The following is a 15779-nucleotide window of genomic DNA, read 5'->3' on the forward strand; positions in this document are numbered from 1 at the left end:
GCTTGGTACCACTGAGCCACAACGGGAACTCAGCAAACTGTTATATTTAGAATAGACAGACAGCAAGGGTCCTACTGTATACCACAGGGAAGTATATCTAGTCTACCGGGGTAGACCATGATGGAAAAGAGTATTTAAAAAGAATATATGTATGTATGACTGAGACACTTTGCTGTACAGTGGAAACTGGCACACTGAAAATCAACTGCAACAAAAAAAAATTTTGTAAATGGTATGCAAAAAAAAAAAAAAAAAGAAAGAAAAAAGAAAAAAATCCAAAAATCCTCTAGGAGTTCCCGTCGTGACTCAGTGTTTAATGAACCTGACTAGCATCGATGAGGATGTGGGTTCGATCTCTGGTCTCACTCAGTGGGTTAAGGATTCTGTGTCACAGTGGCTGTTGTGTAGGCTGGCAGCTGCAGTTGCTATTGGATCCCTAGCCTGGGAACCTCCATATGCTGCGGGTGTTACCCGAAGAAGACAAAAAGACCAAAAAAATAAATAAATTCCTAGAAAGAATGGTATGTTATACAAACTTTAGAATACTATCATTTAAAATAACAAGCAGATGAGACACTAGTAATTACATCTAAAAACATTACAAACTGCCTCTCTGACCCTCCAACATATACCTTCTTCCCCTTTGTCTACCGAATCTTCTGACAACTCTGTCGCTTCCCTAAGTGTATCATAAAAATACAAAGCTGACATCCACTCAAACTTGAATGACTAATTTCATGTAAGTCCAGGCTGCAATTAACTAACAGTTTCACATAACTACCAGTAAGTTGATACCATACTGTCACCTAAACATTACAGAGGTCATGATGAAATACTTATTCATGAAAATCAAATGTGCTGGGGAAAGTTTCCCTACTTTTATTATGCTTGACATTTAAAAAAATATCTGTTTCTTTAAAAAAGAAATGGGTTCATATGGTTTGAACAATACACTGCTCTGTAAAATTAATCCTAACAAATCCCTCAGTAAAAATATCAAATTAACTGGATCACACCAACAGTCCATACAACACAGCTGAAAAAACCATATTCATGACACTCATGAATCGTTTGGAGATATTCCCCAGCTTAATTCCTGACTGCCTATACTAATGAGGAATATGAGTATCTTTGGGAAATGTAATAACCAAAAAATTAAACTTTATCCTTCCAGATCTCTCCTAGCATTTCTAACCAGTATAAAAAAACCACTCCTTCTGTATTCCTTCTTGATTCCTTCTCTGATCACTCCTTCTGTATAGAGATGAAATCATCAAAAGGCAAACAAAATTACAGAATTTCAAGGCTAACATACAAGGTATTTCAGCTGAAATTCTAACATACTCTTCTTGTTAATCCATCCAATGACCCTATGTTATAGATTGAGAAGGTATTCTCATTTAATTAAGAGGAAAAATTTTAGAAAATAAAGACTTGCCTAAGTTGCGATCACAACTGCAACTTATCTTCAAATTCTGCAATGTGAAATTCTGTGCTCTACTAAAAGCGGAGGTTTCTCCTCTTCGCAGCAATCCCTCAGGTACCTCAAAAGTAGTCTGAAACACAACTCAGTTGCACTGTGAACAACTCCAGTGTCAGATGACCCACTAAACATTTCTTATTGAAACCCATTCCATTTTTAGAAAGTCTTGAATTAACTTACAAACTAAGAACCACTGATCCAGTCATAAACCTTCGTTTTATACAAGAAAGAACTGCAGAAGAGAGAAGGGAATGCCTCACAGGTACCTCTCAACTAGCTAGTATAATAGGGCTAGTGACAAAAATATACAGACTGGTAGCTTAAACAAGAGGTTTATTTTCTCACAATTCTAGAAGTCTGAGATCAAAGCATCTGCAAGGTTGGTTTCTTCTAAAGCCTTTCTCCTTGGCTGATAGATGGCTTTCTTCCTCCATTGTCTTCATAGGTCTTCCCTTTGCATGTGTCTGTGTCCTAATCTCCTCTTCTAATAAGGACACCAGTCGTATTGGATTAGAGCTCATCCAAATGATCTTAACTACCTTTCTAAAGGCCCTGTTCTGGGAGTTCCCGTCCATCATGGCTGAGTGGTTAACGAATCCAACCAGGAACCATGAGGTTACAGGGTTCAATCCCTGGCCTTGCTCAGTGGGTTAAGGATCCGGCGTTGCCGTGAGCTGTGGTGTAGGTTGCAGACGCAGCTGGGATCCCGTGTTGCTGTGGCTCTGGCGCAGACTGGCAACTATAGCTCTGATTCGCCCCCTAGCCTGGGAACCTCCATATGCTGAGGGAGCAGCCCAAGAAATGGCAAAAAGACAAAAAAAATTTAAATTTAAATTAAAAAAAAATAAAGGCCCTATTCCCCAACAGTTACACTATAAGAACTGGGAGTTAGGACCTCAACATATGAATTTTGAGAGGACATAATTCAGCCCAGAACGCACCATCCTTTTACCCCCATGATTAATGTCTTCCTGTATACAAAACACATTCACCCCACTCCAACAGTCACAAAAGTCTTAATGTATTCTAGTGTCAACTCCAAGGCCAAAATCTCATCTAAGTATCATTTAAACCAGGTATGGACTTGAGATAAGATGCATCCTGAGGCAAAATTCCTCTTAAGCTGTGAACCTGCGACTCTAGACAACTTAATGTACTTTCAAAAAATAATGGTGGTACAGGCCTAAGATAGACATTCCCATTCCAAAAGGGAAAAACCAAAAATAAGAAAGGGATGATGAGTACCAAGATATTATCAAACCTAATAAAGCAAATTGGATTGGACTTTAAAGCTGAAGAATAACCTTTAATAATAACAGTGAAGAATAATCTTCGGCTCCAAGCTCTGTTCTCTGGGCCAGCCAGACTGAAGGCCCTGCTTTCCAGGCCCACCAAGGTGGTAGCCTGACCCCCTCAGCTCTGATCCCATGGTGGCAATGGCAGCTCTTCCAACCTCTGACCTGCCTTCAGGGTCATTCTACTGTTTTCTTGAAGGACAACACATGCTCACAGCCAGATCACCAGAGAAAGCTCTACTGACTTGTCTTGTAAGATCTCAGATGTCTGTCTCTTCATTTCATCCTGTCTCTTTCAGTCCAAGCTGGCAGATTTTGCTGCCACGACCTCATCTCTGTTTCTGCTGAGATAGCGTAATGAACTTAAAAATCACACACTCATACTCCCTTTAGCAACTGGTTGTCTAGCAACAACCCTGATGTCTCCAAAACATACTTCCTAGTTTTTCTTAATAGGAATAGACCAAAATTTTCCAAATACTCAGGTATTTGGTTCCATTTTCTTAACAATTTTTTCTTCAATTTATCTCTGCCTCTGCATTTTACTATAAGCAAGGAGAAATCAGGTCATACCTTTAATACTTTGCTTAAAAATCTCAGTTAAATATCCAAGTTCAGAGTTCCCATCATGGCTCGGTGGTTAATGAACCTGACGAGTATCCGTGAGGACTCGGGTTCGATCCCTGGCCTTGTTCAGTGGCTTAAGAATCCGGCATTGCTTTTACTGTGGTGTAGGTAGCAGACGAAGCTCAGATCCTCTGTGGCTGTGGCATAGGCCAGCAGCTGTAACTCCGATTGGACCCCTGGCCTGGGAAATTCCATATGCCCTAGGTGCAGCCCTAAAAGGACAAAAAAAAAAAAATCCAAGTTCATCACTTAGAATTTCTCTTTTTCACAAACTGCAGAACACAATTTAGCCAAATTTTTGCCACTTTAAGGTGGCCTTCCCTACAGTTTCCAATAATGTGTTCATTTCCATCTGAGACAAGAAGCACTCTTTTCATACTTCTACCAACACTCTGTTCATGATAACACATCTATCTCTAAGGTGACAGAAACCTTCTCGATAGTTCCTTTTTTTTTCAGAGCCCTCACCAGAATCAACTCTGTATATTTCTACCTACAGTATCTGAAGGCAACTTTGGCTTTTTCTAACATGGATTTCAAAACCCATCCAGGCTCTACCAGACGCAGTTCTAAAGCCACTTTTACATTTTTAGGCATTTGCTAGAGAAACATCCCACTTCCTGGTACCAAAATCTGTGTTAGTTTGCCAGAGCTACAAAGTACCACGGTCTGTGTGGCTTAAACAGAAATTAACTTTCTCACAAATCTGGAGGTTAGAAGTCCAAGAACAAGGTGTCACCAGGGTAGGTTTCTTCAAAGGCTTCTTTCCTTGGCTTGCAGATGGCTGTCTTCTTCCAGTATCATCACAGGAAAAGTCATCCCTTTTTGTGTCTGTTTCCTAATCACCTCTTCTTGTAAGGATGCCAAACATATTGGATTAAGGCCTAACCACATGGCCTCATTTTATCTTAATTCTCTCTCTCAAGGCTCTATATCCTAAAAATAATCACATCCTGAATACTCGGGGTTAGGACTTCAATGCATGAAATTCTGAGGGGACAGAATTCAGTCCTTAACAAGCTGAGACCACTCATACTAACATTTATTGTATGAATATTCAACAGCACTCTTTCTCAGTGATTGTGCTGATGACCTTTTGATAGTGAACAAACCAGTTCAATCTCGGACACATGAAGCTTAAAAATAAGGGGGGGAGGGAATAATCACATACTCATAAAAATTAATAGAGAAAAGGTACATGGGACCATATATGTATTTTACCCCTCACCAAGCCTAATACATCTGAAAAGGTTTTCTTGAAGAGCTCAAATCTGAAGGATGGGTATGGAAGGAGTGTGTACACACAAAACTTTCCGGGAAGAAGGAACAGAATAGCACATTCAAGTAACTGAGATGTGGTCAGTTCGGCTGGATCATGGCAAGTGCGAAAAGTTATAAAACATGCAGCTGCAGAGGAAGGTAGGGGCCACCATAAACCAGACTCTTAAATATCTCATTACAGTTTTTCATTTTTATCCTAACAGCAATGGGAAACAACTGAAAGGTTTTTATGCATGATCATATTTTCATTTTACAAAGATCACTCTGGCAAGGAGGGGACATTAAGGGCTTCTAATTTGCTGGTAATGTTCTAATTCTTGAGCAGGGTTCTGGTTACATGATTATGTTCACTTTGTTAAAATCGGTCGAGCTATATACACTTATAATTTAAGCACTTTTTACTATGTACATGATACTGCAGTCTTGTTACATTGTGGAGAGAAAGGGCTAGAATAGAGCAAGTATTGACATGGGGACCCTAGTCTCAGGAAGAGGTGATAATTCAAACTAGAAAGATGACAGTCAAAAGTGGGAGCTTCCATCATGGCTCAGTGGTTAGCGAATCTGACGAGGAACCATGAGGATGCAGGTTCAATCCCTGGTCTTACTACTCAGTGGGTTAAGGATCTGGCGTTGCCATGAGCTATGATGTAGGTCACAGATGTAACTCACATCCTTTGCTGCTGTGGCTGTGGTCCAGACAGGCAGCTGCAGCTCTGATTCAACCTCTAGCCCCGGAACCTACATATGCTGCAAATGTGGCCCTAAAAAAATAAATAAAAAAATAAGGCATATAAAACCCTTCAGCCAAAATTTAGTGAGCTCCTACAGTATTACAGGCACTTGTTTAGGTTCTGTGGATAACAGCTATGAACAAAATAACAGGTTGTCATGGAACATATTCTAATTCAAAAGACCCCCAATAAATCAGTATTACATAAGATAGCTTCAATTACTAATTAAGTACTATGATGAAAACAAAACAGGACAAGGTATTAGAGTGACAGGGTGGAGCTACTTTAGATTGGAAGTCAGGGAAGGCTCTCTGTGGAGGTGACACCTGAATGTTGAGAACATGCAAGGCATTGGGCCAAGAGTAGGAAAAAAAGAGCATTCCAGGAAGAAAAAAGAGCTAGTGTTTAAAGCAAGATCAAACTTAGTGTATCTGAAAGACAGACAAAAAGACCAGTATAGAGGAAATATGATAAATGAAGAAAACAGTGATCTAAGAGAAGGTCAAGAAGCAGCAGAGTCAGATCCCACAGAGTTTAAGCACGGAGAGTGATTTAATTTATATTTGAAAAATTTTTTTTAATTTATACTTTAGTTGCTCTGTGTAAAATTATAGGATGGCAAAGATAAAAGTAGGGAGACTACTATGTCCAAGTGAAAAATGATGAAATCGCATACGGAAATCTAAGAGTAAGAACTGAAGTGCTAAAGCAAAAAACAATCTCTAAATGACCAAAACCAAAAATCAAAAGTCTCAAGGTTGCTCTAGTTATTGACACTCTAATATTTATTAATCATAAATCACAAATACAAAGACTACTAGAGAGGTTCAAAATCTGGAACAAAAGGATCTAAGGGTGTTAAGATACTCAACATTAATGGATGTGCCTTCCTCTCGGCCTGGACACTCTCACCCCTAGCAAGTGTCAAACACAACTAATTCATATTCCTATCTCCATGCTTCCTAAATTACAAAGTACCCTATGAAGTCGCTCCGTTTAGATGAATAGGTCCTTAATATCAAGAGACTGGTGATTATTTTAGGGAGAAGACTAGGTCTCATGTTCAACAAATATTTACTAACTCTTATTAAAAGACAAAGCTTCAAAGACAAGACAAAGAACACTGTGCTTTCATTACCCTTAAGGGTATAAAATAATCTTTGTTAATATAATACCCTGGGCTATAATGGTCTTTACACAGCAAAGGGAAGACGGGGAGGGAGAAATACCACTTTTGACCACTTGTCTTTTAGCTTTAATGTCGTCTTCCCTATCATTCTCCAGAATTAAAATTTTTTCTATTTTTTAATTTAAAATGTCTAGCCCTAGCCCCCTTTCCTATTTCCTGTAAATACTTCAATTTACTTATATTCAAAATAAAATGTTTTAAGCACATTTTTGCCAATGTTACATTATATAATATTCCAATAATCTCAATCCCATAATGTACTGCTTTCCAGTTTCCTGAACCAAAAACTATCTTAATCTATTCATAAAAACAAAGCCTATTTCTTTCACGAAATCTCCCCCATCCTAACACAAATCCTACCTCTAATTTTACATTTAGAAACAATGAAGAAAAAAACCCACAAACTACTCTCAAAGAATTAAGAAAAACCAAACAAGGTCCAGTCCTTTTATTTTTTAAGTTAACTAAAACAAAATAGGGCAAATACTCAAGAGTAAAAATTCTTCGTTCTGTACTTACAGGTTTTCCTGGAAGAATCTAATTATTTATTTAGCAAACCTAAGTAACTGGCTTCTTTATTGTTCTTTAACTTTAGAAAATCAATATAAACAACATTAAAAAAAGGATGTTAAATATTACAAGAGGAAAAACTCTTAATTCTCCAGAAATTCAAAAGACGGATGTAATTTCCATGATAGCTACTGCTAGCACAGTTAAGTAATAAGCAGACGTTAGATGAAAAATATACTAAGGCCACTTACAGTGTTGCTCTATTTAGAAAATACTGCCTCAAAATTAATCAGCAAAACAAACAGCTTACATAATTCAACAATCCTTTTATTGAATACTACAAATTTCAAATGCTAACTAAAATCTGGAAAGATTAAAATAAAATTTAAATATTAAAGCACAATAATGTAGCAACTCAACTGAAAAGACGTTGCTGAAATGTAATTATTATATCAAATGTATATTTTGTAGAAAACATTTAAACATTAAACAGTATCTCAGCTTTCAATCTTGACTTAAAAGTAGCATTCTAAGTAAATGGCCATTTACAGATTTCTTCACTCAACTTAAGTAACCGTACCTCTAACCCTATAAATTCAAAGGTAACATAAAGATGCATTCAACTCTCCTTTGGAATTTCTTTCCTGCCTTGAAAATAAACCTCAATTAATACTAATAACTGAAGCAAAGATGATTACGTGGTTTAAAAGATAAAATGGGACATAGCAAGGGATGTATCTGAATCCCAGTTACATCTTTCGCGAGAGAAATTATGTCGGATAAATTGTTTGAACTCCAAGTTTTTGTTTCCTCTATAAAATCCTTATATGATCACTATAAAAAAAGAGAGACTGGGAGTTCCCGTCGTGGCACAGAGGTTAACGAATCCGACTAGGAACCATGAAGTTGCAGGCTCGATCCCTGCCCTTGCTCAGTGGGTTAACGATCCGGCGTTGCCGTGAGCTGTGGTGTAGGTTGCAGACGCGGCTCGGATCCCGCGTTGCTGTGGCTCTGGCGTAGGCTGGCAGCTACAGCTCTGATTTGACCCCTAGCCTGGGAACCTCCATATGTTGCGGGAGCGGCCCAAGAAATGGCAAAAAAAGACCAAAAAAAAAAAAAAAGAGAGAGAGAGAGAAAGACTGTAACAATCATATCTAGACTAGGTCCTGGCATTGACAGTTTTTCAATGGCAGCTACTTAAGTACTATTAAGGCTTGCTGATACTAAATTCCTAATCCTTACTGAAGAAGCAGTGCAGAATATGGTCACTTAGGCTGAACTAAAAATATTTTGTTACCAGTTTTCCTTCAAAATCATTCAGTTCTTTAAGAAAGGCAAACTGGAGAATCACAACCTAAAGGGAATTCCATAATAGTGAATTTCCATCAACTATTCATCAGCTAGTCTATCAGCATAAGGCTTAAGTATTATGAAAGCATTTTTTTCACAAATCCACACATTCAAGTCCCATGCCATGCTTATAAGACTCCCAACCAATGAGTAACACTAGTAGGCTTTTCAATATCTTACCAAATATTTTCATACCAAAGTCCTACCTAAACCACAGGATCAGGAAACTAACTGCAAAGCTGTGATCTGTAAGTTGAACATGACTAAACAAGGTTCATAAAGAACAATGAGTTCGTCAGTGGAACACAGGAGGCAAAAAAGTTACCCCTCTTTTGTAACTTACCATCCCATCATCTTCATTAAAAATGTTATGAAGTTAATGTGAGGATTGCTGAGCAGAAAATAGAAGGAAAAGAAAAAATGCACAGGAAAAGACCATGGAAGAAACATTTTTTTCTATTAAGAAAAAAGAAAAAATAAATGAAGAGGAAAAATACACAGTCCTTTCCCAAATCAAATTTTCTTTCATTTTGGAGTTGCCGCTGTGGCTCAGTGGTAACAAATCCAACTAGTTTCCATGAGGACACGGGTTCAATCCCTGGCCCTGCTTAGTAGGTTAAAGGATCCAGCATTGCTGTGAGCTGTGATGTAGGCTGCAGACTCGGCTCAGATCCCACATTACTGTGGCTATGGTGTAGGCCTGCAGCTGCAGCTCCACTGGGCCCCTAGCCTGGGAACTTCCATATGCCACAGGTGTGGCCCTAAAAAGAGAAAAAAAAAAAGACAGTAACAAAGTTGAACAATTACACAATTACTATGATTACTAGTTTTAGTGTAAAACATTAATTTTACATGTCCTGAGAATACAGTTAAACTGCCATGCAAAAAAAAAAAAAAAAAAAAATCCAAATAGAGTGTATTTTAATGGACTCAATTTAGGAACACAATTTTTAACCATGAGTAGATTATTCTTACTTTTTTTTTCCTTAGTTACCAATAAAGTTGAGAGGCAAAAGGCAAAGAGGCCATCTTGAAATCTCTCAATTTTCTCATTATCTCACAAAAAGAAGTTCAATTAAGAAAACATGTAAGTATTAACAACTGGACAACACTCTCCAATGAAGCCTTCAGTCATTCCCCAAAGTAAGTATAATGTCAATGTGATAACACCCAGTTCTAAAATTAGGGGTGAGAGTATGGTTATGTCCATACTAGATAAAATAATCTGTTTTATTCATACTTAAGTTTTTAAGACAGCTGGCTGACGTTAGTGGAATGTGTACTTGGAAGTGGTATTTCAATATGTAATGACTGCAACTTTCATACCTGCAATGTAACAGGGTTATTCAGAGAACACAATGTGTTAGGAGAAAAGGGAAGAAAAAGAGATTATTTCTAATCTAAATGACTAAAATAAACTTCTATTAAAAGGTACAAGTCAAAAGAGTCCAACAGACACAGCCCTAGCTTCCAACAATAACTATTTATTCTTGAAGTTCTCTTTTTCAGAGGTTTTTGTGCTACTCTTTCCTCTTGTTTCTGTGCATAATTTAAAAGCAACAATATACTAAGAAATTCCATAGGAGATATATTCAAAATGGAGCTTACACATGAATATTTTATTACAAAAATTATGCCATTCAATGCACTCTATGTAAAGTCACCGAGTGTAAAGTGCAGCCATTTTATTACAAGTTTTCTGATTTTAGTTGTAGATATCATAATTGTAAAATTTTCAAGGTTTGTTCTGAAATTTATAATCCATGCAAAAGTGAAAAATTTGCAGACTTAAGACCCTGGCAATTTGAATTACTGAAGTGAATTAAATGTCACTTTGCAAAAGTAAAAAAAAAAAAAAAAGTCAAAAAGACACACAAGACAGAGGAGTTCCTGTTGTGGCTCAGCAGAAATGAATCTGACTAATAACCATGAGATTACTGGTTTGATCCCTGGTCTTGCTCCGTGGGTTAAGGATCCGGTGTTGCTCTGAGTTGTGGTGTAGGTCACAAAAGCAGCTCGGATCCCACATTGCTGTGGCTGTGGCGTAAGCTGACAGCTGTAGCTCTGACTGGAGCCCTGGCCTGTGAACCTCCATATGCCACAGGTATGGCCCTAAAAAGCAAAAAGCAAAAAAAAAAAAAAAAAAAAAAAAAGACACAGAGAAAATCACTAATTACTCCTCTTTCACAATCTATTTCTACAAACTTAGTACTTCTTGCTATCCTAAGGATATTTTAAGAAAAGCCTAGTATACATACAGGGAGACTGACTGTTTTAACAGTACCTTAATTTACAAAATAAAATAAAAATTGGCATGCCAATTTGATTTCATTGTAAAGAGAAAGAAAGTCATCACCAAAGAAGATATCCATTAATCCCTTAATATAATCTCTCCTTCCACAAAAATCACAGCTAACAATTTTAATGACAAAAACATTTTATTTCTAAACTGTAACCTATAAAACTTTTTCTTTTTTTTTGCTTTTTAGGGCCACACCTGTGGCATATGGGGGTTCCCAGGCTAGGGGTCTAATCACAGCTACAGCTGCTGGCCTATGCCACAGCCACAGCAACAGCAACGCAGGATTCAAGCCACATCTGCAACCTATACCACAGCTCACAGCAACGCCAGATCCTTAACCCACTGAGCGAGGCCAGAGATCGAACCTGCAACCTCATGGTTCCTAGTCGGATTCACTTCCCCTGCGCCGTGACAGGAACTCTTAACCTATAAAACTTAATTATAAAAACCACTACTCAATCTGCTGTTCTACTGCCACCAAATGTTTATTATGAATAATCGCTGTAACTAAAATACTTTGTTAGGATTCTAGACTCTATTTAGATGGATTGCAGATGTTAAAACAAATACACACAAAAAAACACTTTAACCCTAATAACTGAATTCTCAGTTACTGTATTCATGATACAATACTACATAAAACTTCAATAAAAGCTAGTAAACCTATCTGATCAAGGCACCATTACATGAAAACCGTATTTCTTTAACATTTTCCAAAGAGAACACCACCAATTTTCTTTATAAATACTTAGAAAATCAGGTTCAGAAAAATCTATAAAAACAAAAACTTGATTACAATGAAAAGCAATATTTTATATCCTTTGAAATCAACAACTCTTTCAAAACTTAGCTATACAAATAACTGGAAATTTTTGTAACCTATATTAATTAGGCAAGAAATAAACTTTGAATACTTAAATCCACCCTATCACACCAACACCAAAATATAACCCAATCTTTTGTAAACAATCTTACTTAAAAATAGACATAAAATATTAAAAAGCTAACATTTTCTTTCAGAAAAGTGAATACTGAAAATAAAGATAATCAATTTAAAAAACAGTATCAAAAGTTCAACTTGATTACAAGTATTTTTACTAGCAGGATTAGGACATCCAGAAAACTATAAATCTCCTTAACCAAAAGAAGTAATTTTTACCAGGCCTATGAAAAAAACACCCATTTTATACTTTGTGATGGAGACCAACTCAGAACTTCCATATGCTGCCCAAAAAAAACAAAACAAACCTCAGAATGGCAGGTAGTAGCTGGGGGACTAATGCAATAAGGATATTAACAAAGGAGTTCCCATTGTGACTCAGTGGTAACAAACACAGCTAGAATTCATGAGAATGCGGTTTGATCCCTGGCCCCACTCAGTGGGTTAAGGATCCGGTGCTGCTGTGAGCTGTGGTATTGGTAGCAGACTTGGCTTGGATACCACGTTGTTGTGGCTGTGGCGTAGGCTGGCAGCTGCAGCTCTGATGGGACCCCAGCCTGAGAACTTCCATATGCTGCCAAGAAAAAAAAAAAAAAAAAAAAAAGAATATTAACAAAAATGTATCTGAATAGAAGGAAAAAAATTGATGAAAAACTTTTAATTGGTAAATTTCATATTTTTATAGATGTCTTTAACATTAAGCAATGACTTACGATAGTCATTTTGGTATGTTTTATTGCATACTCATTTCTCCATTCTGCTATTGTTCAAAAGATAAAAATAAAAAATTAGCCAGAATGCTTGGGGAAATAATTAATTTGTCTTAAAAAAACAAAGTCAAGTCTTCCAGAATGCTAATTTCTCTGTCTTGATAAGCATTTCTAATTTTTAAAAATAATCACTGATGGGAGTTCCCATTGTGGGGCAGACACGGCTTGGATCCAGCATTGCTATGGTTGTGGTGTAAGCCAGCAGCTACAGCTCCGATTAGACCATAGCCTGGGAATCTCCATAAGCCGCAGGTACGGCACTAAAAAGACAGAAAGACCAAAAAAAAAAAAAAAAAAAAAAAAAAAATCACTAATGGAGCTCCCACTGTGGTACAGTGGGTTTAAGGACCTGGCATCGTTTCTGAAGCAGCTTGGATTGGCTCCCCGGGCTGACACAGTGGGTTAAAGATCTAGTGCAGCCACAGCTATGACATAGGTTGCAACTACGGCTCGGATCTGACCCCTAGCTCAGGAACTTCATATGGCCAAAAAAGAATAAAGAAATCAGTAATGATTAATGATCTTTGGATGATTATTTAGTACTCAAAAGTACTAGATGAAGTTCAATCTATAATAAAATTTGGAAAGTTATTTTAGGCTTACTTTCATGAACATGTTTCCTCATAATTTGTATCTTCCAAATGCAATTCTCTAAAACCTCAAAATAAATTTTGCTACTGTTCAAATATTATAAGGTACGATTATCCCTAAATAAAGTTTTATAAAGACAACACAGTATATATCTAATAGTTCTTTCACCTTTCCCAAAATTAAGTTCTTCCGTGCTATTTCAAAATGCCAATTCACATAATAAAATGCTGGAAAAGTCCAAATAGCAAGAAGTATTACTCTCAAACAAAAGAATATATGAAAAGAGTGAATAACGGAAATGTGTATATGTATAAACATATATACATTTACACACTAAACATGAGTTAGCATATTCCTACTACATCATATTTAGTTAGGATGAACAAATACATACATACATATATGTTAAACAAAATAAAGCAAGGTAATAGCAATTCAAATGCCAACAACAGTGAATACTACAAATAAAGAGGAATCGCATTATCTCACTAAAGGCAATGCAATGAAGACCCTGTTGAGAGTACTACATTTAGTTTTGAGTTGTGTAACTTAGTATTACTTAATAATTTAATATCAATTTAAAAAGTAATATAAAGATGTAACAGAACACTTAAAGTTGAAAAGAACTTTGGCAAAGGTTTTAAAAATTTAAAACAACATCAGAACATTATGGGAATTCAGGAAGGGTTTAGGAAAAAGAAGACTTGAAGGCCATGAACTATTACGTAAAACATACAAAATATTTTTTAAATAGTTGTAATTAGCTGGGTTGTTTTTTTTTTAAAAAAAAAAAAGATAAGTCAAAGCAAGATTAGGATGAGTTACAAAATATCTGAAATGAATGCCATTTCAGTTTCAAAATTTTAAGTAAAGAAATATAATCTAAGAAAAACTAGCCAGTGAGAAATAGTTTTCTCTACAGAAAAAAACTAAAATCTGGAGAAATAAAATATTCTACAGGACAAACCATCTCACAATTAATGCTAAGGAGCTGTCTACAATATTTTTTACATTAGAATAATACTGTGTTAATTTAAAAAGAGAAAAGCAATATAGTATCAGAATAGCTTGAAGGGCTTTTTCAAACTGTATCATGACTGCCCGGTTGAGGCATTCCAGAAACGGGTCGTATGGGAAGACAGCAAATGGCTTAAGCAGAAAGGAGATGGATGTGTGTATTCTGGAGAAATGCCCCAGGTGATTGATACACCTACTATATGGCATTTGATAGAGAATTTTGTTTTAAACAAGTGATACACTAGTTATACCTTAGAAATACTTTTTTGCACAGATGAATTTGCAGAAACATAGTTTTACCAATATAATGAATAGGGGAATCAACTAAGGTGCCTATTACTAGCATTTCTTATATATTTAAGGTAGTCAAGGAAAAATACTAAAGTTTTACAAAAAGTTGGATTTAGATATGAACTATAAAACTATCTGACATTATCTACAAAAGATAAAATTAGTTTAAAAATCTGGTTCCTATCCACTTAGGTGTCCTCATAATAATCAAAGGTATTACAACAAAAGATTATAAAAACATTTAAAATACAATTTTATATAATTTTTATTTACACTTTAGAATTTAAACAACTTGCTGGGAACATCTTTCGTGAGGCAGTGTAGTTTTTTTTTATTTAAAACTACTTAAACTTCAAGACAGGCTCACTAAAATTTTTTAAGGGCAAGCAACAAATGTGTTAGCTGAAAATAGCCAACTTAACGATTATCTGTGACACAGACTTGATTATGTGAGCCTAGAGAGCCTCCCCACCTCGGTCTCCCCTGTGAAGGTGGAGGTCTTTGTGTGCTTTTGTGTGGCGGTTCCACTGAATTCATTACAATAGAGATGGACATTTGATATTCATAACGATCCAACATCTGAGCAATCTTCTTTCGAGACACACCATGTTTATTCCTCCTACCAAAAAAGAAAAGGATTTTAATTCTTTTTTTTTGAGAATGTATAGGCTAAGAGATTAAAACTGTTTTAACAGAGTTCAGATTTTAAATTATATTTTGCAATAAATACTAGAAGATACATCTACATTTTATAAAAAAAAAAAGACTAGTCCGTTCAGAGTTATAAATAGTATCTTAAAAAGGCTTAAAGATACCACAAATCACAGCACAATGTTAACTGATTATACCTTCTTCACATAGAACTAACTACTAGTTCAATGAACCACTGAGTTATCTTTCCCCCTTTTTAAACAAAATGAAAAATTATGAGAGATGGTTTTGAGAAGAATTGAGTGGGCTCCTATAATTAAAAAAAGCAGTATGAAGGAGTTCCCGTTGTGGCGCAGTAGTTAACGAATCCGACTAGGAACCATGAGGTTGCGGGTTCGGTCCCTGCCCTTGCTCAGTGTGTTGACGATCCGGCATTGCCGTGAGCTGTGGTGTAGGTTGCAGACGCGGCTCGGATCCCGCGTTGCTGTGGCTCTGGCGTAGGCCAGTGGCTACAGCTCCGATTCAACCCCTAGCCTGGGAACCTCCAGGGAGCGGCCCAAAGAAACAGCAAAAAGACAAAAAAAAAAGCAATATGAAATATCTTCACTTACAAAAGCTATTTTAGCACACTTGCATTTAAAAATTTATTATCAATACTAAGCTATTACTAGAGATACAACAATCTGTATATCTATCACAAACATAACACTAAATGAAAGACACTAGATACAATATATACTGTATAATT

General features: G+C 36.4%; 1 protein-coding gene across 13 annotated transcripts in view; it reads right to left on the reverse strand.

Annotated features, from left to right (window-relative positions):
* Positions 1–15779, reverse strand: part of N4BP2L2 (NEDD4 binding protein 2 like 2) — a 106690-nt gene that overhangs the window by 68838 nt on the left and 22073 nt on the right. For 10 of the 13 annotated variants that reach the window (XM_084981431.1, XM_084981428.1, XM_084981427.1 and 7 more), the window contains one exon: positions 14853–14999. Coding sequence is in view for 10 of the 13 variants with exons in the window: in XM_021065179.2 (XP_020920838.2) it covers positions 14853–14999 (147 nt within the window). In the remaining 3 variants the exon portion in view is untranslated. Of the gene's footprint in view, positions 1–11232; positions 15000–15779 lie in introns of those variants that run through there. The other 3 variants (XM_084981430.1, XM_084981429.1, XM_084981426.1) reach the window with 2 other exon arrangements.

Source organism: Sus scrofa, chromosome 11, assembly GCF_054392235.1.
Source record: "Sus scrofa isolate SSC_HxYL_T2T_F1_AM1 chromosome 11, Sscrofa_HxYL_maternal_Yorkshire_Landrace_v2.0, whole genome shotgun sequence".
NCBI lineage: Eukaryota > Metazoa > Chordata > Mammalia > Artiodactyla > Suidae > Sus > Sus scrofa.